The following is a 26083-nucleotide window of genomic DNA, read 5'->3' as shown; positions in this document are numbered from 1 at the left end:
CCATTATTCTCACGAACACTCATCCAAGTGCTCGATGCCCTCCTCAAGCACACAGACGACCACATCTCATTACCACGGACTGCCCAGGAGATTGCAAACACCAAAGTGGGTTTCCATGCACTAGCCAGCATACCCGGTTGCATTGGTGCCATCGACTGCACCCATGTGGAATTGGTGGTTCCACGTGCCATGGAGGTACCGTACCGCAACCGGAAACAGTTCCACTCTGTCAACGTGCAAATGGTCTGTGACTCCAACAAGATCATCACACATTGTTGTGCCCGATTCCCCGGATCAACCCATGATTCCATGGTCCTGAGGAACTCCACAATACCACGCTACATGGAGCGACATGCAGGCCCAAGATCCTGGCTACTCGGTGAGTGCGATGTCATGGAAGTGGGCATGGGAATGACGTACCAGTGCATACTCCACCTGGCTGAAAGGGGGGGGGGGGGGATGATGCATACTCCACCTGGCTGAAAGGGGGGGGGGGATGATGCATACTCCACCTGGCTGAAAGGGGGGGGGGATGATGCATACTCCACCTGGCTGTGAGTAACACAGAGAACGGATACAGAGGAAGGCCACTCACAATGCACAAAACCCCTCTGCATACATAGGGTGATGGCATGCAAAACAGGCCATGGCAGCAATGAGCATATACTGGTTGCATAGTGTGAATCAATTAGTGCATGTAGAAGTGAGCCAAGGTAACAGTTCCATGCCAGCCATGGTGGGACATCATGTTCCTGATCAGACAACATGACTGACACATACATTCTCGCCTACATACAGGTGATGCAGCCTACCCCCTGAAGAGGTGGCTCCTCACGCCAGTCCGGAACCCGCAGAACCAGCACGAGGAGGACTACAACCGTGCACATACACGTACTCGTGTGGTCATAGAGCAGACATTCGGCCTCCTGAAGGCACGATTCCGAAGCCTCAGCAGGTCTGGTGGGGCACTCCTGTATGGCCATGAGAAGGTGGCAAAGATCGTCATGGCATGTGTCATGCTGCACAATATGTGCGTCAGACGGAATGTGCCCCTGCCCCCTGACGCAGAACTGCAACCACCTGACGATGAGGATGAGGATGAGGAGGGTGCAGAAGGGGCGCCACCACATGGAGGAGGCGATGCACAGGAGGGGCGTGCCATGCGCCAAAGTATCATCAACCACTGCTTCTAGCACACACGGCTGGTGTTCATCGCATGGAGACTGCACTTGGGGCACTGTGTGACTCTGGGGCATGCACACTGAGGACTGGACACCAATAAAGCACACATACGCAATGAAAATGTCCACACATTTCCTTTTTTGAAACGAAAAAGTGTATTTGAACTATGAACTGTCGTGTCACACCCCCTCCCACCTCCCACCTCCCCCCTGCACACCCCAACACACCCCCTCCCACCTCCCACCTCCCCCCTGCACACACACCCCCCCAAACTCCCCCCTTAACTCCCCAACACACCACCCCGCCACCCCCCTGCACACCCCAACACACCCACTCCCCCCTCCACCCTCCCCCCCCCCCTGGAATCCCAACAAAGGTGTGAGTTGGTCTGTGCAGCAGTGTCAGTAGTAGGATTCCTACACTGTCCGGCCACTATTGGCAGCCCCCTCCACTGGCCCCCGGGGCACCCCTGCCTGTGCTGCGGAGGTTCCTCCCCGATCGGCGGATGGGGCTGCTCGGTGTCGAGCTGGCAACCGAGGAGGATCCTGCCTGCTCATTTGGACGCATGGCCCGTATTGTCTGCACAAGGTCAGTGATGGCGTGCCGCACAGCAGCTAGTTCCGCGCAGATGTCCTTTGTGGACGACTCTATAGCTGCCTTCACAGTCTCAGCACATTTCTCCATTGCTGCACTTGACCCCCCACATTCAGCAACATGTTCTTCGAGCAGCGAGGAAAGTTGCTGCTGCCGGGTGGCAATCGCCTCCAGAGAATGGTTGGAATTCTGGCCCATGGCTAATGGCAGTGGTATTCCCATTGGGCTGATCTGCCCCTGCAGCGGGGATGGAGTGGCTGGCCAATCGTCATCCTCTGGCTGACCCTGTGTGGCATCCGCATGCGGGCTGCTTAGGGACAGGTAGGGGGAATGAGGGTGGCCTGTGGGGCTTCTGACATCACTCTCCTCAAAGATCCCTGCTTCGCTATCGGAGGAGGCAGCAATGGCAGCATTCTCCCCAATTGTGCTGCTTGCAGCAGAGGCTGTGGCTTCTGTGGGCATGATTGGTGTGATGTCTGCTGCTGCTGCTGCTGCTGTACTGCCTGCTGGGGTGGCTGTCTGTGCCCTGTCCTGTTTCCCTTGCAGGGATTTTGCCTGCTGTGGTGTTTTCCTCGGGACGACAGAGGTGGAGGGTTGTGGCGTTGGCACAGTTGGCCTGGCCCTCTTGGTGGGTGTGGAGGCTGTGGTGTCCTCTTCCTCAAGGTCGGAATTTGAGCCTGTGGTGGGACAGAGGAGGGAGAGTGTTATTGATGGGTCTGCGGACATTGGCCGGGCATTGTGGCGACTGGCATCTCATCAGTTAGTACATGTGGCACATTTCATGCAGGGGAAAAAAGTTGTCTCCCTTTTGTGTGGAAGTAGCATGGAGGTATGTGGGTGCCTGCAGTTAGGGTGTGCGTGCTGCATGTGTACAGGGTGCAGATCGGATGTATCTGTGGGCAGTCTCCTGCTGATGTGTTGCATTCACACTATGGGCCAACATTGTACTTCACATGAATGGACTTAGGTGAGATTTGCATGCCTTGATTTGAGCCACCTACCTGCATCGCCCGATGTCGGGGCTCCTCTCTCCATTCCTCCTACTCCTTCAATGCTCTGCATTCCGATTGTGGAGGCACAGATTTCCTCCCATGGCTGCAATTTTATAGGGGACTCCGATCCTCCCCCAGTTGCCATTGCCAGGTTCATGTTGGCTGATAGTATGCTCCTGACTCTGAGCCGGAGATCGTCCCACCGCTTGCGGCACTGTTTGACATTGCGGGGTGTTGTTCCCACGGCACTGACCCGCTGAGCTACCAGTGCCCATATGGCCTTCTTCTTGGATATGGCCGGTCTTGTCAGTTGGTTGGAGAATACCACTGCAGCGTTCTCCTGGAGGGTCTCCGCTAGAATGGTAAGCTCCTCTCTGGAGAAGCGGTCTTGCCGCTGGCGGTCACAGGCTTTTTTCAAAACTTTAGGCATCTTCCTGCAGGTAGAAGGTTGAAGACGGTATTGGCGGGGTCTCAGGCTCGGATGTCCAGTGGTTTCGGAGGATGGCAATGGATTGTGTTTTTAAAGATGGCCGCCGTGCTCTTTCCCGTTCCGCCGCGGTGACGCTACTTCCGGTTCCGCTTATCTACGGTCACCGCTAATTGCGGTGACCGCTAACTACGGTCACCGCTATGTACGGCGGTGGCGGTGGTGCACCTTGCGCCGCATACGATGCCGGTAGGTGCCGTTTTGGGGGCATTACCGCCATGGCGCTGTTTACATTACCGCCATGGCGTAATGCTCGTGCGCGATGGGTCCTAATGTGGCGCACTTTACGCCATCGTCCCACGGCGTTAACGTTCATTACGCCATGGCGGTAATGACGGCGGATTACCGCAAGGGTCGTAATGAGGCCCATTCTTAATGTGATCTGAAAAATGTGGATATGAGAATGGTTTTTAATTATTTATTATGTCAATAAAAATATATTTTGGTTAAATAATTGGAAATAATTTAGTGCAAACTAACTGAAGCAGTAGTGTGTGTCTTTTGATCATTGTGTTTTGATATACGGAAATACTGCTCAGGCATCAATCTCCTCATTGCCCTCTGCCACAGCCACAGACCCAAAAGCTCTATAATCATGTTGCTAACAGAACCACAGTGGGAGGCAGGTTGATCCAGCTTCTGCAAGAATGGCATCCTTTTACTTCAGATGCTTGGGCACTACAGATAGTGGCCCAAGAGTACTGTCTCCCAATTCTGCAAATACCCCCACATTGTCCCCAGAGTGAGCACTCTCTTTGGGAACCAGATTGGCTTCTTCTATAGGAGATTCTTTCCCTGTTGGAGAAAGGTGTTGTGGAGAAGGTACCTGTAGTGTAACAATACCAGGGTTCGTACGCCACCTATTTCCTGGTTCCCAAGAAAGACAACGGACTGCGCCCCATCCTGGACCTGAGACTCTTGGATAAGTTCCCCAGGAAAGACAAATTCAAGATGGTCACTCTTTCACAGATCTTCCAGGCTTTCCAACTCCAAGACCGGATGGTGTCACTCAATCTTCAGGATGCTTAGTTTCATGTGTCTATACATGCCAAGCACAGAAAGTACCTGTGGTTCACCATTGGCAGTTCTCAATATCAGTTTCGAGTACTGCCTTTCGGCTGACCTCCGCCCTGAGGTTCTTCCCGAAGTTGATGGCAGTGGTGACAGCGAATCTCAGGAAGAGAGGGATTGACATATTTAACTACCTAGACATATGGCTGATCATAGCTCGTTTTCCCGAACAGGCTTTGGAACATCTCAACAGCACGCACCACTCTCCACAAGCTGGGCTTCTCGCTCAACTTCGAAAAGACCCAGGTGACACCTTTCCAAAAGCTGCAATTCATTGGAGCAGTCCTGGGCTCTTCCTTGGGGAAGGCTTTGCCTCTTGAGTTGAAGGCTCAACAGATCTTGTAGATGGTAATGAGATTTCTGGAACTGAAGACCATTTTCTTAGCAAATCTTGTCTGCTTGAGATCAAGGACAAGTATGCGGCGATCCTGATGGACAACAATACAACACTATATTATATCCATTAGCAGGGTGGCACTAATTCCCCACCACTTTGCAGGCAAACCTTAGAAATAAGGGTATACGCCCCCAAGGAAAATATTCACAGCCTTGTAAACCACATTGCAGGAATACTGGAGGAAGAGGCAGGCTGCCCAGCTCAATCAAGTCCGAGAACTCTACCTCAAAGTTCTCAATTTCATCTTTCAGTGTTGGAGCTCTCCTCAAATATACTTGTTTGGACACACCTAAATTCCAAGGGACCACTTTATGCTTCTTGGTGAGCCATGGCCCCCGCCTCAAGATGATATTCTGGTTCTGCCTTAGGATTGTGTTCAAGCATGTTTCTTTGGTCCGATTCGTCTTCCATACAAAAATGGCTAATGAAGTCAAGGAGGAGCATGGGTTCCTTGCCAATTCTAATCACTCCTCGCTGGCCCTCAAGATTTTGTCTCTCCGATCTCCTCTTTTTAAGTTCCCTGGCCCAGTTCTCTTTCCTCACAAGAGGGACCTGCTATTGCAGAGGGTTGTCTGGTTCTGCACCCCACCACTTGGTCTCTTTTCCAAGCATCCTGGTTCCTGTGGCGCTTAATATGGGACATTTAGTAGCGGCACATGTTCATTTCAAAACCAGACCGGATGGCAGGAATAATTACATGAGATCTCAGTACCAGAGTAAATGGGCTGATCTTTGCCACTGGTTATCGGAGATGCATAGATCTGCGATGGTGCTTATATTAGCTCCCACACAGACAGACTGTTCATACCAACAGTAGCCCACAGCCAGGCAAGCAGGTTAATGAAACGTCCTATGCACAATCGTGTCCTGCATTATCGGGGCTTATGCAGCTCAGGAACTGTAGCCTCCTATGCTGTTTTTAGTTTGTGCCAATGCAGCTTAAATGGTTTCAAGCCTTGTGTTTCTATTGTCGGCTTCTGTAAAACGGCTACTTTGGCCTCCACTTCTTCATTTTTCAAGCATTACTGTTTAGATGTTTGATCACTATTCGTCATCCAGTTTGGTCAGGGGGTCCTATGTAATCTCTTTGGATAGATTTGGGATTAGATCCAAACTCACTCTGAATGTGCATGCTTTCAAAATGCAGTGTGGTTCAAACGGGGCGGGACAAAGAATTATGCAAAGTTTACTTGCCATAGTGACTACAGTACTCTAAGTCCATAATCTCCTTTTCTCGAATTCACTAAGTATAATTGTAAATTGTCACCAACTGAAATGGATTGACAAGTTGCTGGAGTGCGGAGCTCGTGAGGTGTGGCCGTTTCTGCGCATGCGTGATTGATCCTGGGTGAGGGAAACAATGTATTATGGCTCCTGTCCCATCCAATAGGATGGACAGCTTGCAAAGTTTGGAGTAAAAGGGACTAAAGAACAGGAGTACAATAGTCACTATGGTATGAAACCTTTACATTACCCACCAACAGAGGTAGGAACACTTTGGGCATAAAGGCCAACACTGAATACTAGCCAACTGTGGTTTGTGTGAAAAGTAAAGCCTGTAACCAGGTCGATGTTTCTGACTGATCACAGTAGCAGCAGCTGCAGGTGACCGTTGGGGTAAGGGGGTTGTGGAAGGCATTTGAAATGAAGCTTAACAATGAAGAGGATTGTGTGATTTTTGGCAAGGGAAGCTTGTAAGACTCTGCCCTTTGAGATGTATAATATGTTTTCGATAGGACATGAATGTTGGTGCCGTCCCTTTCCTTTATTTGCATGTGCTCTTGCCTGCCATGTTTTACCTTTCTTCAGCAGTGCCTCTTTGTTATGGCTGCGACTTGTCTTCTGCTATGTTTAAATTGTCCAGGTGTTTTGACAGCATGTGCTTTTTCATCGCATCTCTACATATTGTAAAGTGTATTCCATGTATGCCACCAATACCCACTGAGGCTAGGCCCCCTAGAGTATTTGTATTTCTACAAGGGAATTTTGGAAGCAGCGGGAAGCTGCATGGGCAGTGAATGTATTTCATCACACAGAACCTTTACTGTTTTATACTGTTTTATACTGTTGGCACCACTTCCGACCACAATGTTCTTATGCTGTGGTTGCTTGTACTTGTGAAAAGTGAATATTTAGGTTAGTTTTTCTGTCAAACAGACCTTGGTGTCTAGAAGGTATGGTGCACATTTGATGCCACGAGTTAAGGACACATCCACCAGCTTTGGCAACCGAGGATCACGCCGTAATAATTTTGTACAAATCTCCTTCCAGTCATTCTCCTGCAATTTACTGCTCTGTGGTGGCCAGGAATCAAATGAGCTTTTCGCTGCCTGGGCACAGATGTGGGGACTGAGGCATCATAGAAGTTGGCATCAGACCGAGTGTTCCATCATGAACATTGTCAAAATCCTCCTATAAAACAGGAGCAAAAGCAACAAGGCTCTCTGGGCTATTTGCATGTGCCATGATCCTGCAGCCCTCATTTAAACTCATTCACCCGAACAACAGCAATCTTCACCCAGGCTGATCGAATGCGCCGTTCTGCAGATTGATATGCGTGATGATCACATCTCACTGCTATCTGCTAGATGTTTTGCTTTCTGCATGGCTTGCAAGTACTGCTCCAACTAACCAACTCTCTGCTCTCTCCTTTAAGGTCCAGTGCAACACGTTTCCGCTGGAGCCAGCGGTACTACACAGCTGACGACGAGTGGGCTTTGGACAATATTTATATTGGGCAGCAGTGCCCCAATATGTGCAATGGACATGGCTGGTGTGACCATGGCATCTGCAGGTACATTGTATTCAATCACAATTTACATTTGAAGTATCATGCTGTATACAAGTGAATATGCTTTCAGTAGTAAGTAGTGGCAAACACCAACAATGTTATGGTGGGTTTAAAAAAGAATGACATGCTGCAGCCACAAGATGTCTGAGTATGCTGCACTGATGATCCCTAATTAGGGTGGCATGCTTATATGTTGCTGTCTGCATCCTTGAGAGCTGTCTGACTTGGGTTGATAAATCTCTGTATTAAATGGCACTGCCATGAACATTTTCTGGAGCAAACCCCACTGTGCTTTTGAGCTAATTTGCATATCTACAATGCATTGCTCAGTGGCTCTGAACTGGAGGTGAGATTCCAGGGATGGCTACTGGGTGGCACTGATCATGTGGTTTAGCTTAAATGTCATAGTCTACTCTCTAATGTTAAGTGATGTAAACAGTGCTTGGTCTACTCCATAAATGCATATCTTGCTATCAATCACATCCTCTGATGTCACAAGGCATTGGGCCTCATTACGACCCAGGCGCTGGACCATGGTGCTGTTAGCACCATGATCCATGCCGGTCTCCGGCATGGTGGATGGCAGAATTACCGCTCCCATCACAAGGTTGGCGGGGGCGGTAATTCCCCATTCACCATTTGCCCTTCCCCATTCCCATTTTGCCCCATAAGGCATAATGGGGATGGGGAAGGCGCTAATTACGGCACCGTAAATTACGGTTGCCGTAATTAGCTTCAAGGTCCCTTAGCGGGTTGGATTTTAACGTCTGCAAAAAGCAGGCGTTAAAGCCTCCAACCCGCTAAGGGACCTTGTAATCAAGCGCTACTGGTTTAACAGCGCCGACGCTCTTTACGGCGCCGTTAAACCATTAGCGCCAGGGTCGTAATGAGGCCCATTGTGTGTTAAGAATAAGTAAGGGAATATTTCAATTACATGCGTTTTGTGGTGCTTGCATGCCCGTAAATTCTCTATTTCAGTTTACATTGGCGTTTTTATGTGCACATAATTGACAGTGGTCATGCCGATTATTTCATCAATTAGCCATGATAAGGCATTAAATGAGGCCAACCGTATTACCCGGATGCATCTGGCTGTACATTCGGTTTATTCTGAACTTTCATAAATTTGACTAAGCTTCAACCCCAAATGACTAGCGCATCATTTGTGTTGCCGCACAGCTCTGGGGAAATGCACAGCTCCCCTTTTGAGAATAAGGTGACTTGCGCATTTCTAAAAATGGGGCATCTAAATGAATGCGCCCTCTGGACTAGTTGTAAATGCCATTTTCAAAGAATCAGGCCCTATGTTTTCACAGTTTTAAAATGCAGGTGCATTACTCAGACACTTTTGTTGTACGTTGACCAGCTGAGCTATCATCCAGTTTGCAACCACATAAGACACAATTGAGACTGCAGTATAGAAAAGGTTGGACAAGACTGGAACATGCGCGGCGTGTGTTCTCCTTGGTGCAAGCGAGCAAAGATAAAAGATCTGAGTGACTCAGTTGGGTTCCGATATCTTACACTAGTGGGGCATTTTGGTCCAGAATCATGATGATGACTCTCCGCCAGAAAGGCCATCGACAAAATATTACCTTGAATGTCTAATCAAATGTGTGATCATGATGAAAATTTGCTATACATGTCTTACTTTTGAAAGTGCAGAAGTATTTCTGAGGGGAGATTTTGAACAGCATGCGCCCATCCTAAGGAATGCTGTCCCATCCTAAAAGTGGGTGCTGCACTGGCTTCCCGTCCCAAGCAGAATACTCTTTAAGGCTGCTTACATGACCTATATGGCAAGCACAGCTCGCCCACCTGCTTACAGAGCTGTAGAACTCGGTCCCCCAGGTGGGTTTTGCTCCTCGAGGAGCCAGGCCATCGCTAGGCTTCAGACAAAGCTGGGGCATTAAGGAAAAACATAGGAAACAGGGCTTCTTTTGTACTCTCCTGCCTGGTGGAACAGCATGCTTATGGCAATCCAGACCTAACCAACAAGCTTGCAGCTCAGGAGGGAACTCGGGACCTTACTCTTCAGTCGATACGTAGGTGCCATTTAGGCTCCTTGCGTTCCTGCATCATATCCCACCCCCACGGCCCAAACATCCCATGCCACATAGTGTGTTCCCCCTCCTTACCCTCATACCGTACCCTCAATGACATGTACAGCGCTCTGTTGCTTCCTATCTAGTTTCAAGGTTTATTAACCCCTAAATACAAATACCATGTGCCTGATTCAGTGTAAAGGTGGTGTTTGGCAACGACTAAGATGTATGTAAATGCCATGCATACATGAATGGGAAATAGGTGAGACTTCATCACAGCAATATGCTCTGATTACAATATTGACAATCTTCCTAAGAGCTGAAAAGAGAGCGCCTCCCCCAGTCAGAAAGTGGGAAGAACAGGACCTGCCCTGCATGACCTGTGGCGGTCCACGTTGCCAGAAAACCATCACCTACGTTGCTAGTGTGTATTTCGCCAGCCTTCTCAGTTGATTCCCAGCCTGTAGATATGCAGCTAATTGAAATGTCAATTGATATTATAAGTGTGCACCTGCTCCACAGCCTACAGGCCAGGATAACCTGACACAGGATCTTCAGTGTTATTCCCACTTTCCAAAGAAGGTGTCAATTAGGCACCTGGGCTGCTGCTCCCATGCTGTATGTCTCAGTGATGCCATCTGCAGATGTGCAAGGAATCGGTATAATATACAGATAGTAGGGCCCACATGTGCACTGATGCAAGTGCAATTAGCACTGGAGCAAACATTGCCTGAGTGCAAAACCTATTCTTTCAATGCACTTTTGCACCAGGGAGAGGTTTGCCCTAGTTTTAGTACTTTGCTCTGGTGCAAAAACACTGTATAAACATTTGTTTTTTGCACTAGGGTAATATTGGCCCTAGTGCAAATTGCACTTGCAGCCCAAGTTTTTGTAATATCTCGCTATGTATGTTGTTTGGCAGTAAGCTCACCTACCTCTGAAAATAGTTATTAAATAATGGTGATTAGTTTTCTCTTTTTTCTTTTATTTTAGATGTGATTCCAAATTTAAGGGCCCGGAATGTCTTCCTGAAGCTCCCCTGCCTTCAACAGTAATGTCAGATTTTGAAAGTCTGGGTGTTTTGAATACTGATTGGCAAGAAGTGATTGGAGGAGAGATTGTGAAACCAGAGCAAGGCTGTGGCGTGATCTCTTCCGGGTCATCTCTCTATTTCAACAAGGTACGGACATATTCTTACGCGTTGTTATTGGCAGATAACGTTCCTGTAAAGAAATAAAGCAAAACGATAACATGGCAATCAAGAGAGGACAAGAAAGTCCCATGTTAGTGTTGTGTAAAGCGATGACAGCACATCATGGCCTTTTTCAAATTAAGCATTAGTTGATGTATACATTTAAGTAAATTAACCCGTTTGCCGACAACAAATACATGAAGAATGGGATTAATAGTAATGTATGTAAATATTTCCTATGTAAAGCCCTTTAGATTAAAATGCTATATAAAAAATACATTATTATTATTGTAATGGATGGCGAGAAAGACAGACAGGTGCCCGTGGATGGATGGCTAGATAGAGGTAGTATCCAGTCATTATAATGCAGGGAAAGCACAGAACCGATAGGAGCTAGATAGCTCACAACATAGATATAGAGAGTGTAAGGGAGGCATAGTATCACAAGTAGACATAGACACAAGATTGGCAAGTTCAAAAACCTTTATTGTAACTTGAAAGGGGTGTTTGAAAAACTCCTCGCTTGCCCTGTAGCTAATGATCGGAGTACTCTCAACCATCAAAGTAAAAAAAAAAACGCAGTCCTAGTCATTTGTCAGTCAAAACAAAATGGCCTATACTAAAAAAACATATTGCCTGCACTTACTCTACTGCAATAAATGTGTATAGAGAAAGATGTATATGTAAAGGAAAAAGCAGTGTTCAAAACAATATATCAAGGTAACTGAGCAAAACTCTCTTCCCCACGTTTTTGGCACAGGATAAGGTGGCACACTTGGGTCTTAGAACACACTCTGGCTTTAGACACAAGGATGCAGCTCAGGACGCGGACCAGGGCCTTCCATGAAAAAAAGGTTCTTGGTCGCACAAAGTCTTTTGTTCGCACCAGGTTTATTATTCTCAGGATGCCTTGGGTTCATTTAACAAAACAAAAGTTCCTTTCCTCCAGGATTCATAGTTCACAAACTTCAGGCTTTATAGTTCACATAGGTCTCCCTCTGTCTGGCTCAGACCCTCCGATCACGCTTTCTCACAGTTCGTTACAGGTCTCCCTCTGTCGGGCTCGGAACTTCCGATCACAATTTCTCATAGTTCGCTACAGGTCTCCCTCTGTCTGGCTTGGACCTTCCAAATCGCAACTGCTCACAATTCGCTACATGTGTTCCTCAGTCGGGCTTCGACCCTTCAAATCACAATGGCTCACAGTTCGCTTTTCTCATCGAAGACCTTTGAATGTGCAAGCGGTTTTACAAATACCTCAGCATGACCACTTTGATTACAGTTCACTTTTCATATTCATTTTCCCACTGATGTCAGATGCATTTGTCATTTATGGGTTTCCCGGCTTTTCACTTTTCCACTTGCACCACTGTGCACATTTAAACAAAGACCTTCGATTGGGCACTTTGGCTATGCCGGAGCCCTCTATTATCTCTCAATGTCTCACTTGTTCGATTCACTCTTCAGCAACCCTTTGGCTGCTTAATCACATTTTACTTTCACTCGCGTCCTTTTAGTATATGTGCAACCTTCATTATCGTGATACACTGTTGCTGCTTGTAAATGTTATCTTCCATACAGACCTGCCTTTAATGGCTCTCTTTAACTCACCGACTTTGCTGGTTTCTATGCTCGCGTCTTTTATCTAGGAGCCAAGGTTGATACCACAGCTGCTGCTTCACCTCCCCAAGTCGGTCGCTCACCCAGAAGGGCTGCTGGTATCTTTCTCACACAATGCCGGATTCACTGTTCTGTTTCGTTGGGGTCACTTGTGCAGCCTTCAAGATTCTTTGGAGGTAACAACCATTCACAGGGACGCCCAGACGTCTCTCCACTCCTTGATTCTACTTCTCGGCCTGCCGTCCTGCTCCACCTGCTTCGCTGCTGCCCCAGAAGAACTGCTCCTTCTCATGCTTTTTCTTTCCTGGGTCCCAGTGCTCCACCTTTTATCTGTGTGGGGACAGTCAATAGGTATCAGGTGTATGCAATTATGGTCAATTGCCTGACTCTGCCTGACAGTAGGAATGGGACATGACCGGTGTAATTTTTAAGTGTTAGTCTTTCTTCACTCAGACCTCTTCTTCGTCGGCTCAGTGTTTGTGCAGGAAGTGTGGGGGGAAGTTGGAAAATCAGAATATCCTAAATAATAGGATAGGTTAAAGGTGTTGAAAAGGGAGGGATACCACATCTCACCATTGGGTATCTCACCCCCACTCCTCGAGCACTCCTCACCCAGGTGATCCTCCCGCACCAGTCCACCCCCAGGGTTTGGATCCAAATATGCTGGCCGTGCCCTGGCCACCTGAGCAAGAGATCCCTGGGGACTGGACAGTGAGACACCCTCTGGTTTCTCACAAGAGATAGACAGAGATACAGGAAAAAGACTGCCAAAAATTAAAATTATGCTCTGGAGCATAAAAATGTATAGTAGTCCAGTGCCTTACAACCTTTATGTTGATAACACATTAACAATGAACATCGTACCAAGCAATGTTTCTTTCTTAACCAACATGAATTATTTTCCTTCAGTCAAATTCTCAGACTATGCTTAATACATTTTCTCTGTATGAAGCTGCATCTTGTACTTTCTTAAACCCTTGACGATCTGATCTTTCTCTGTTTGTCTTTAGAAATAAATACCATAGCTACTGTTCATCTAAATCTGTCTTTCCCATCGTGTTTAATTCATGATTGCATAGTTTGGGATCCTATCACATTATCTGTCTGTTCCATAATGATCCATCGATTTTCTAATTTGCCTCTTTCAGTGCATAGCCAGTGTTACTGGTCGACCACTCCTAATCTGTGGGTTGCCCGTGGTTAAGTCTTGGGCTTTTGTTTGTTTACTGTTTATATTCTTGCACTTGAAGCAGTTTGTTCTCTTTTGATATCTGGTATTGGCCGGTTAAATACAGATTGGGCCTCATTACGAGGTCAACAGTAACCCGCCAGTCCTACCGGCGGGTTGCCACCGACCTCGTAACACCATTTCCGCCACCTGATATCCCATTGCCTCAGGGATATTAGAGGTGGCGACGGGCCGTGATGTCAGGCGGCAGTAACTGTAAGTCCCCATTCCCGTGAAGTCCCATAGGGCTCCATGGGAATGGGGACATGGAAGCACCGGCACCGCTGCTTCTGAAAAAACCATGCCTGCAGGGGCCGATACTCCCAGCCGGTCACACCTGTTGGGAGATCCGGCCCCGGCAGGCAATCTCGTGGTCTGGTGGTCCGGAAAGGGTGCTGGTACGTTGCTACTGGGACCCTTATTTTCGGACCGCCAGACTTGGAATGAGGCCCATTGTCTTCCTTCTCCGTACAGTTAAATGCTTGTCACTCTAAACTCTACCCTGTAGCAGGTGTTCATGTTTCTGCTTGTGTAACTCCTTGAGATGTCCAGTGGTTGAAGCTGCAAAATCAAATGACCTGTGTTCTAATCCCAATGCTCCCACTTGGCAAAATTCTATAATTCTGTGCTAGGCAGCTTTGTCACGCTGTGCCCTTGTTCACTGTACTGGATTTATGTATTTTTGTTATCATTCCTTGATTTTCTTTTCATATCCAATCCACCTTGTACTTTCATTATTTCATCAATTTCCACCACTTGTCGACCATATGTTACTTTCTTTTAAATAGTTGGACATTTACAGAAAATCCACTTCTGGATTGTCAATATTTAGTACATGTTAAAAGAACAGTTGATTTTCACATTCACCTGTTCTTTAAAATGAGTTGTGGCGAATCAGGAGTATTTTCCCCTTCTCACCAAGAGGGAGGCACCCCCTTGTCAGACTAGGGAGGTGAACCTGCTACGCAAGCACCTCCCCAGGGGTGTGGGCAAGTGGGACCTCACTGGGAGTGGCTCCCCCTTAGGGGACAAGGACTCTCATTCCCAAGTGGGATTTCCTTTGGAAGACACATTTTCAGCATATATGGAACCGCCTTATATCCAGGAGGCCTCATTACAAGTTTGCTGATGCAGAAATAATGTGCCGGTAATAGCATATACCAGCACGTTTATTCCCTGGACAACTACAAGTTTGCTGGTAGGGCACAAGATTTACCTCTAGCTAAGAGATGGAGGTAAGTCATGCACCTTAGCAGCAAAAATCACCAGTATTACCAGCACCGTTAATACCGGCAAATCACCCCTATCGAGTCCAATTGGACTCCATGGAATGGCAATTTTCAACCGTTGCCAGCACTCGTAATCCAATGGTAAGACCACCGGACCGAGTGCCGGTAACAGCATTTCGGTTTGCCGGTATCCTGGTGGTAAATTCACCAGGATACCGGCAAAACGAAATGAGGCCCATTGTCTTACTCCGATCTAGATACAGACAAAGGCTCAACTAAGCCATGGGATGAGGATGGGCACACCCCTTTAAGAACAAATCACTATGAAAGTAGGACGAAGAAGCCCGGAAAAGGACGATAGAGAACAGTACACAGGAGAAGCTCTCTTGCATCAAAGCGCTTTGGAGAGGTCAAAACCAAGCAAGGTCGTGGAACCCACAGCATTCTGGGAAACGAGGTAGGCTGGAGAGGCGGACAGCAGGAAAGCTGTTGTCCGAGTGAACGAGCAAGCAGTGTCTGAAGTGGTTGCATGACCAGAGACATATCGTGGTGGGCCAGGTGCCCGTACAACGACACAGAGACTATCAGGGCTGAGAGTGGCACCAGCTCTCTGCAACCACGGTACAATGATACAATGAAGGGGGCAGTCAAGAAGTATGTCGGACCAAGATCGAGCGAGAAACCAGACTGTAAAGAGGCAAGCGAGAAACCAAACCAAAAGAACGGTCAAGAGAGCCGACCAAGGAACCTGAGCGAGTGCCGAGCCCTGCAAGCATATTCCCAAGGAAAATGGTTATCGGGGTACGCTGGAGTGTTTGGAGGCTACTGAGAAGACTTATACTACTGAGTTGGGATGATGAGTCATAAGCGTGATAAAGCAAGAGAAACCCAAGTCATTGAGACTTCATAGGAAATGGTCAAGAATAATGATGAATGTGTAGTTTTAACTCAGAAGAGAAAGACATTTGGGGTTACAAGCACTCCGGAGAGACTTCAAGGAAAGTTACTTGGAAACCAGTGGATATGCCACTTGATAAAGAGTGATAAGGTACAGTGTGCGATAAAAGTGTTGAGTGAAATAAGATGAGACAGACAGCATATATTTAAGCATTCCCAGGTGTGGAGAAACCTCAAAGTTTATCAAAAGCTTGAACCATATACAATAAGAGGAAGAAGGTGGAGAACATACGTGGAAAACATTAAGGGCAAGAGTCATGTGAATTAGAGCCTAAGATATAGTGACTGTTGGAAAGAGTTACAGGAACTCGTAGATCAGACCCGCCAGTCTTATTTCAAGAGATCACCATAAATAGACTAATTGAGGGAGAGACATTTGTGTTTGCATGACCATTGTTAAAAGAAGAAACCCTGAGAATAAGCCACAAAACAAAAAGGCAAAGGGAACCTGTCTGGCCCTGTTTAGTTATTGGTTAGTAGTGGTAGGGATAGATAGATGACATTTCCGCTATTGACTTCCTGACGACAGACAAGCACCTTTAGTTTACTTGGTGAGACAGGGAACTACTCAATAGCGATAGTTAGAATAAGGTCTGTTTTTCCTTATCATTTAAATAAAATAAGTGAACATGTCCACCTTGCGTCCATATATCCTCCTTTAGCCCACCACATAGGATATACATTTTTTTTGTATAAAATATGAATTTGTTATATCATGCGAGCTTATGTTGTGAGGCAGATACCTTCATCGCAAATGGTACTAGGAGGATGCCTACAGTGTCCTCGTGAGGATATGCTAGGTTTGTGACTCCAAAGAAGAGAAGAAGAGATAGAAACCGCATTCATTCTCAGGTGAAACAGGGGAGAAAATGGGAAGGTCACAATGGCCTTCCAATAAGAATATTGGACTTATTAGGAAGCAACAGTCTGAATTTTCAAAGTTCCCAGAATCATCAAAACATTGATGGCCTAATCCGAATACACATCAGCAGATCTAAAGCAAGTCAAGAAAAAGTGGGGATTTGAGCATATTGTATGTGCACCCAGGTACCCACAAAATAAAGCGAAGATGTAAGGAACCTTTGGACACTGTCACAGAGTGATTCGGATCCAGAAGTATCCCAAGACCAACGTTTTCTGTTTTAACTGCTTTATTAGAGTGAAGGTACACAAGGTAGGCCAAATTAACAACATTTAAATGAAGTCTTTAACAAATGATATTATATGATATGGTATTTATAATGTGCCTACACACAAGTGTATCAAGGCGCGACGAGGCAAGGGAGGGGGAACAGAGGGAAGACATACAACGATCCTACTAGGCTAGGTGTCATTCAGATCGTGCAAGTGCAAGGGAAGGGGGAAAAGGAAAGTGCGGAGGGAAGGGGAGAGGAAAGTGCAGTACATGGGATAATAAAATAACAGGATATATAAAAGAACGGCCAGCTGGTGGCAAGTGCATGGTGAGTGCAGCCATAAGTGCTGGTGGGGGGACTGTAGAGATACAGAAAACAGTCCCCAGACGCCAGGGTTGCCAGGGAGGCAGTGCAGGCGTGCAACTGGCAGGGCTTGGGCCCGAGATCAGATGGGTGGCCAGGTAACCAGTGCAGTCTCAGTATCAGCCAGGACTTCAGCAGGGGAGAGGGGAGAGAAAGCAGAAGCAAAGAGGAAGGTTTTAAGGTGCTTCCGGAACCGAAGATGGTTCTCCTCAAGTTTCAGGGAGGCAGGGAGGCTGTTCCAGAGGAAGGCCCCAGCCGAAGAGAGAGATCTACCACCAACTCTTTTCTTGGAGAAGCGACTGACCCTGAGGGAGTTGGAGGCGGATGAGGAGAATCTCAGTCTTACTGGCATTAAGGCAGAGGTCATTAAGGCACACCACTCCTGGATAGCAGACAGACAGTCAGAGATGAGGGACGGAGATGAGGTGGCCGAAGGTAGCATGAAAATGAGCTGAGTGTCATCAGCATAGCACTGGAAGTTGGTGCAGAGAGCAGCAATGCGGTGGGCAATAAGTGCCAGGTATTGGTTGAACAGCCAGGGAGAGAGGTTAGACCCCTGGGGTACACCGCAGGTAGAGAAAGAGCAGAGGAAGGACCCAAGTTGGACCTGGGAGGGTCTGTCAGTGAGGAAGGAAGTCAGCCATGCCAGGGGCTGACCGGTGATACCTAGGTTATCACAGAGACAATTAAGCAGGATGGCATGGTTCACAGTGTCAAAGGCAGAAAAGAGATCAAGCAAGATGAGGACACAGGGGTTGCTAGAGTCAATGTTGGAGAGCAGGTCTTCACGATTGTTCAGGAGAGCAGCAGTTTCCGTGCTTCTGGCAGCTCTGAAGCCAGACTGATGGTCATGAAGACAACCAACAGATTCAGTGTGGGGATTAAGCTGGGAGATGGCCAGTTTCTCCAGGAGCTTGCCCAGGATTGATGGAAATTGGGCAATAGTTAGACAGGCAGGAGGGATCGGCAGAGTGTTTCTTAAGGAGGGATGGGAAGACTCCAGTGGCAAAGGAGTGGTTGCAGAAGTCAGCCAGGACAGGAGCCAGGGTGTCAATGTGGTCTTTGATGGTTTTGGAGGAACAGGGGTGAACCTGTTTTGACGAGACTTTCATAGATCGGACTTGTCTAGAAACCTCGTCAGCGGAGAACAGGGGAAAGGCAGAGAAGGAGGGAGGAGAGGTGGCTGCAGAAGGGGCAGAGGAAGAGCAGGGAGTATAGGGAGGGAGGGGAGAGGAGGAGAGTGAGGACAGGATGTCCTGGGTTTTAGAGATGAAGTGAGAAGCCAGTGCCATGCAGAGGGCCTGGGAAGGGACAGGAGAGGTAGAGACTGCGGCAGGATTGGCCAGTTCCTTGCAGATTTTAAAGAGTTCAGCCGAGTGGTTAGATGCTGCCGAGACGCAGGCTTGGATATGAGCTCCCTTCTTAGTGAGGACAGAGAGCCGGTATTGCCTTTGGAGCAGGCGGCAGGCCAGTTTGTCAGAGGATGTACAAGAAGCACGTAATTTCTTCTCGGCCACCATGCACTTGCGTTTTAGGGTGACGAGGTCTGAGTCGTACCAGGAGTTGCACTTGGCTTTGGGCTTCAGGCGGATCCTCATGACATGGGCTAGGATATCAAGGGTATCAGATACAGCAGAGTGGAGCGTGGGGAGGGCTCTGTCAGGGTGAGAGTCAGCCAAAGGGTGTTGGGGGGGGGGGGTGAGAAAGTGGTGGCGAAAGCCTCAACTGATACGCGCTTCATGGGTCGGATGACCGAGAAAGTGCGTGGCAGTGATGGAAGTGGCTTGGCCTGAGGCGTAGAGAGGGTTAGCTGGGAGGAAAGGAGAAAGTGATCACTCCAGGAGAGAGGAGTGATGAGAGGGACAGAAAGGGGAAGGTCTGAGGAGATCAGACCATCCAGAGTGTGCCCTGCATAGTGAGTCGGGCCAGAGGGGAGAATAGTGAGTGAGAGAGAGTCACAGAGGTCACGAAAGAGTCCAGAGGGAGCACAGGAGGCATCCAGGTGGATGTTGAAGTCTCCAAGAAGGAGGAGTTGAGTGGTCGAAGCCAGGAGTGAGGAGGAGAGGTCCGCCCACTCAGAGAGGAAGGGGGAAATCTGACCAGGTGGCCAATAGATAGTAGCCACAGTAAGGAAATGGCTAGGGGAGGGAGAGAGCCTGCAGACAAGGCATTCAAAAGAGGAATAGGCCTGCATAGAAATGACAGAGGCAGGAATCCACTCGGGGAAGATCAGGCCTACACCCCCTCCGGAGCAGTTGGACCTGGCCACAGAGAGGATCTTGTAGCCATCAGGGAGGAGCGTGTCAAAGCTTGTGACAGAGCTGGCCGTGAACCATGTCTCGGTGAAGCCGAGGACATCGAGGTAAAGTTCTTCCAGAAGGCGGCAGATGTCGGAGGAGTGTTTGACAGCTGAGCAAGAGTTAAGAGTGGCAATGTGGAGAAAGTTGCCATCCTTGAAGGACTTCTGGGGAGGAGTACCGATCAGAGGTATGCCCTGCGGAGGTGTGGAAGGAGTCCGAGGGGGGCAGAGAGGGAATGAGAGGGCAAGGTAGCCGAGGAGGAGGCAGCAGGGGTAGGCGAGGAGGCCGTGGAGGGGGGAGAAGGGACAGCAGGAGAAGAAAGGAAATTGATGAGGCGTGGGAAGCATCTATTAAAGAGGTGAGGGTTTGCCTGAGGGCCTTGGACCAGGATGGTGCCATTTTAATAAACATTCATGATGACCTTAGAGGAATGGAAGGAGGCCAGGACGGCATCCCACCGGGTGCCGCTATTAATGGGAGAAGAAGAGAAATGAGAGAGCACAGAGACCATAGGTAGGGTCCATAGGTCTGGCGAGGGAACCACAAAGAGGATGTCGGTGAGAGTTTCCTTGGAGGAGGTACTGGTATAGGTGTCAGCGATTGGGAGGCCTGGGTTGGAGACCAGGGTATACTTTTTGAACTTCTTCCTACCAGATTTCATGAGGAGGGCAGGATAGTCAATAGAGAAGCAGTTAGATAAGATAGGAGAGACAGAACCATATAGGAGGGGACAGGAGAGAGGTGGAAGGGAGAGGGGAACACTAGAGAAGGACACCGGGCAGGGTGCAGGCAGACGAGACAGCGAGAGGCAAGAAGGTTGAGCAACAGGACAAGACGACAACACTCAGGATTAAAGAACTATCCAAATGCACGTTTTAAGATAGGGGGAAAAACCACCTAAGTTTGAGAATCCTGAATAGAGGGAGAAATGCCTAGGTTTCACAATGCAATTTTAGGTACTGATATGCAAATTATAAACAACAGGGGCGGGGGGGACCACCTAAGTTTGAGAATCTTGAATAGAGGGAGAAACGCCTAGATTTCACAATGCAATTTTAGGTACTGATACAGTGCAAATTATGAACAAGTTGGGATGCTCTAAGCCCCCAGTCTTGAGAGGCCTTCCGGCTTTCTTGACTGTCATGTCCTACCAGTCATCGTGGGAATCCCCTGGGTCCAATGTCAGTTTGTCACCCCCTTTTCACTTCCTGCTTTGGAGGCTTTATGATTCTCAAACCCTTTCTTCGTGTACTACTTAGTTGTGGGCTTCCGTGACCTATGTGCCAAAAACAAACTCTAGCAAATAGTCCTCCAACTAGTCTAGGAAGAAATTAGTCTCTTTAGAAAGAAGTCAAGAGAGATGGAAAGCCATCTATTTTATTCTTCCTTATCGTGGACCCCTTCTGCTTCTTTCCCTTCCACCACCACTACATCTCATGTACTTTCCCTGTCCCACTCTCATTCCTTTTTCTACTTTCTGAGCCTGCCTAGGGCTGACCCGGCCTAACAGGACCTTCCTGTGCTGACTTGCCAGGTTGCAGTAGTCCGTCATCACCTCCTGAGGCTCACTACATTTAGCCTACCCTTCCTCCTTCAAGTGTTCCCACTGTTAATTCTGCCTCTTTTCTCTTGGTGGTTACTTCAACATCCCCCCTCAACTGTCCTCAGAGTTCCTCTTCACAGCAGTCTCCCCCATTCAAGCCTTCTACCAAGACCCCTTCCTTTGGAACACTACCTCCACTTCGTGATGGTACCTCCTCCTTAATACCAGCTTCCCTTCTCAATGTTCTCACCTCCTCATCTGGAACACTGCTGCCTCCCAACGTAACCACTTCCTTTTCAAAAACACATTTGCCACCTGATGTTACCACCTCCACTTGAGTACTAGATCTTCCTCCTGATGTTATTGCCTTCTCCTCAGTACTACCTTTAATTCCTGATATTACCACTACCTGCATAATACTGATGTCACCACCAATACCACCGTTGCCTCCTGATGTTACAACCTCCTCCTCAACGCCACTTTGCTCATCTGTAGCCTTGTTTATTAGCCTTGCCTTCCCCATGACGTCGCTATTTCTCCAGCCTGTTTTGCTACGCCAGCCATTGCTCTCTCCAATATTCTCTGTTCGCCAACCGCCCCCAACTCGAACAACCTTGTCCAACATCCCACAATTACCATCTGGGAACTCTGTGTTTTATAAGGCTTTGTTGCTTCCCACCGGGAGGACATTTTTATGAGGGTTTACACCTATGTTCTGAAATTGGCAGTAGACTCTTCAATGTTCCTCTGAGTGTTCTTTGTGCTTTTAAGGCCAGATCAGCCCTGTATCTGGTCCGTCCACCATCTTGGAATCCAGTTTACCCTTCCTGTTACTACATGGCACTTTCTGAGGACACCAATCTAAAGCATCTCCAGCGTGTGAACCTGCTGCCGTTAAATTGCATAATAGTCGCTCTGAACCACTCTAAATGTGAAATTATTTCTCACTCACAGTAAATGTGTAGCTTTGTATCATCAAAAACACCCAAAACAATGCTGATGATTACTCCGCACAGATTGATTGGGAAGACAACCAAATTATTATTCCCAAGATGTAGAAGCACTCTACATCAGGCTTGGGTGGCAAGGAGGGTTAATTAAAGGCTACCAACACCACCAGCTGGAATACCATGTCAACATGATAGAAAATAAAGTAAGTGCACCCTGTAACAAACTGTGGGAAATAATCATATAAATAAAGGCAAAAAGCAATGGCAGAATATAAATTAAACTAAGCAATGACCAATTCAGACAAATACAGCAAAGAAACAAGTGCAGCACTGGAATGTATAAACTAAGGTACAACACAAACACCAAAACAACAAATGTGGTACACAAGGCACATATAAACTCAAATCAATCAATTCATTGGGCAAGGGAAATTCTTTGAGGAGCCACATGAAGGAAACAATGTTAAGCAAAATAGGATCTTGGCAGCTGGTCCATCAACCAGTACAAAGTAGGGTTCATTTAAGAACTTAAAGGATAAAATGTACTGGGGCCCTTATCTACTCAAATGATAGTACCAAGATTATTGGCTGCTCCATTCATCACTGAATGACCAAGAGAATCTTTTTAAAGAAATAATGAACTTGTCTCAACAATTCCCCAAAATAATTGTTTTGCAATATTTGTGTAACCATGAAAGACCAAAGCACCCTGCTCCAACTGTTCTTTTAGGGTAACACCAGTGCTGAAAAATGAACCTTCTGTTTAGGAGGGAAAGTTACAGAAAAATGGAAAAGCATCAGTGTGATTCATATATACTATATGACGCTGTGCTACACCATATAGTAAAGTAGAACGTAGTATAGAGAAGAGCACAGTACAGCATAATAGAGCATAGTATAGTACCGTGCAATACAAAGGAACATAGCAAAGTACAGACTACAGTAAAGTACCATAGAAGAGTTAACAATAAAAGAGAGTAGTGCTCGGTACAGCTTAGAAGTCGTACTGAACTTTACGTACTAGGAGAATGTGTAATCCTTGTATGTTTATAAACTACAGCACACTTAGCCGGCCCCTCTACAAGGCCCACGTCTGAGGCTCAACATCCCTTTCTGGGCCTGTTCGGGTGCGTACGGTGCTCCAGAGCAAATTTCCCCTCTTCTCAGACATGCTTACCACTACCATACCTTCGGGACCCTGTGAGCTGACACCGAATCTACGAACACTGCTGCCTTCACCACGATGCAATCCTACAAACTGGGAAGGTCCTTACATCGTTTGCTGCGGCAGGCGCCTAATTGTTACGCTCACCTGGTCTCTGCGGGGACGTTGGGGCACGGTCACTGCTCTCCCTGGAAGTGGATTCCCTTTGTCAGGCATCTTCCCCTGCTCGTGTGCTGTGGGCTGCGCTGGTTGTTGGCACTGTCCCTGCGAGGATATGAAAGATCGTGGGAAGGCTGCTATATGACTGCTGTCTCTCTCGAACCCTTCTTCCAAGAATGTGGTGAGCATGCGCCGACCCATATAGTCTCACCTGTTGATTGATGATGGCGAGCTCTCTGTCCTGCTTCTCACAGCAGGGGCGCGTTGAATGGACTGTCTAAGTGAATGGAATGTCTAAGTGCAACCTTAAACGTAACGTCTTAGTGGTTTCTGACCTTGTCTTTGTCTTTTTCCCTTGCAGGCACCGTCTGTCACGACGTCAGGCTGGAGCGCTGCTATCCGGAGATCTGGAGATGGAAGATGAATGCCAGAGTCCACAATGATGCGTGCCAAAGGAAGCGGATTGCAAGGTAAGTGCTGCGGCTGGCAGCTGGAGACAAGGTAAGATGCACTCTGGCGATTAGCTGAAGACAGGTAAGATGACCTCAGAAAGGTAGCTGGAAACAGGTAAGATGCACTCTGAAGAGTAGCTGAAGACAGGTAAGGTGTGCTCTGGCTGGAAGCAGGTAAGATGCGCTTAGGCGGCAGTGAGCGTTACGCTGCAATAGCAGAATAACTCGAAGCGCGTTCTGGGAGGCAGAGCAGGCTTATATAGCCTGCTCTGGCCACGCCCATAGTCATGACTCATCGGCCCCACCCTGCCATTCCTAAAAGGATGCTTACAAATGCATTCTGCCTCTCCCCAGCAGCCACGTCCAACCCAATGCACATGGGGGCCCCTGCAGGGGAAACCAAGTACCTGCACCAAATAAAATTTGCTAGTGCACATTTATTTATGAGCCTGGCGCCAAAGGCGCCAGGACTGAGTCCGGCTGGGCTCTCCCAGTCGTATTGTCCCCAAGGGTTGTGTTGCCCCTTGATCTCGTGCCCTGATGGTGCGGGGTCTGGCCTCATTTCTGTAACTTCCAAAAGCTGCCTCTCTCTCAGACTCCTAAGTACCTATAAACTATCCTACCACTGCACCTGTCTTCTCCCTACGACCTGAGTGTTTACCCTGGGGTAACTCTAAGCCTTGCTCATCGCTATCTTCACGTAGTGGTACTCACCTGAAGCACTTTACTCTACATCAGTGCAGCCTTTGTAATCCCCTTCCTCATGGGGTGAGGCTTTTCCGGTATGCGCAAGCCTATTGCTTTACTGCTGGCAACTTGCCTGTAACCAATCACGATTTGTGCAGCCTTGTGCTGCTTTTGCAACTACACATACCTCGCCTATTATGTCTTGTGCAGACTTGTGCTGCCTTTGCATCTACATGTACCTCACTTATTATGACTTGTGCAGCCTTGTGCTGCTTTTGCAACTACACATACCTCGCCTATTATGAATTGTGCAGCCTGGTGCTGCCTTTGCATCGACATGTACCTTACATATTATGACTTGTGCAGCCTTGTGCTGCTTTTGCAACTACACATACCTCGCCTATTATGAATTGTGCAGCCTGGTGCTGCCTTTGCATCTTCATGTACCTCACCTATTATGACTTGTGTAGCTTTGTGCTGCGCACACAACTTACCTATAACTCATTAAAAATCTTGTAACGCCATACTCACTGTAACTAGCGCCCAGATGCCTCAGGGTTTGGTGCGCTGCTATAAATGTGAAAAAAAAAGAAAAAATACATTAAATAGCTTGGTAATTAGGAAAAAAAGGACAGGCAGGAGTTTTACCGGGACAGGTAATGCCTGGTGTCCAGTTAAAGCCCTCGCTTGCTTCGAGCTTGTAACTGGCATAGGGCTTCCCGGTCCCAGTAAAATCCCAGCCCATCACAGGTCATTGCTTAAGTAATACATTGTTATGATTTGTGGAATGCCCTTTATCTGAACATTCCATTATGCCATTATTTATTTTACAACAGAAACTTTGTCTCTGTCAATAAGTTATGTGAAGGTGCAGTGAGATGTCATGTTTAGCTCACTCCACTCACAGGCACTGAGTTTCTTAAGTCTTCCCTTCAATCTAACTAATAAAAGTATAGTCAAATCTTTGTGAGGTCCATCACATCTAACCCCTTCACATTCTGTCAAATATTCTACATCACTGGTTCAAACTCTGCCTGACTTTGTTATCCTTTATCTCTACATGCTGCTGTCTGGGCAACTACAGGACAGCAGATCCTTGATCAAGATTGGTGGGTGAAATCATCCAATCACAAGATGCTCTCTTCTGTGCCACACTTTGTCACGCCGCCTCATTATACACTGTGATGGTTTTAGCAGTTCTTATTCCTTCCTTACAAGCTTGTCTTAAGGTGTAGTTCAAAGTGTCTTGCTGGTGAAGATTGGCAAATACTTCAAATGGTTGTGGTGAGTTTAGATTTGATTTGTTATTTAAAATGCTGGCACCTTGAAACACCATTTGATGTATGGGCGCTTTTATAAATAGCCAATAAATAAATTAAATAAATGACATCACAGAAGTGGTGTCCTAGCGCTCGATCACACAGCCAACCTTACATCATTCATACACAAACAGTTGAGAATTACTGGTGGGCCTCTAGCCTTTTTCTAAAGTGATAGTGGTTTTCAGAACACCTCAGCTCACGAGGAAGAGAGTTGCACAGTT

At 47.5% G+C, this 26083-nt stretch overlaps 1 protein-coding gene across 2 annotated transcripts in view; it reads left to right on the top strand.

Moving 5' to 3' along the window:
* RELN (reelin) overlaps window positions 1–26083 on the top strand; it is a 2335047-nt gene that overhangs the window by 1726452 nt on the left and 582512 nt on the right. For both annotated transcript variants that reach the window (XM_069628072.1, XM_069628071.1), the window contains exons 23-24: window positions 7380–7517; window positions 10553–10739. In XM_069628072.1, coding sequence (XP_069484173.1) covers window positions 7380–7517; window positions 10553–10739 — 325 coding nt within the window. The remainder of the gene's footprint in view (window positions 1–7379; window positions 7518–10552; window positions 10740–26083) is intronic.

This window comes from Ambystoma mexicanum, chromosome 12, assembly GCF_040938575.1.
Source record: "Ambystoma mexicanum isolate Mex_15411 chromosome 12, UKY_AmexF1_1, whole genome shotgun sequence".
Taxonomy (NCBI): domain Eukaryota; kingdom Metazoa; phylum Chordata; class Amphibia; order Caudata; family Ambystomatidae; genus Ambystoma; species Ambystoma mexicanum.
This window is presented reverse-complemented; position numbering and strand designations above follow the sequence as displayed.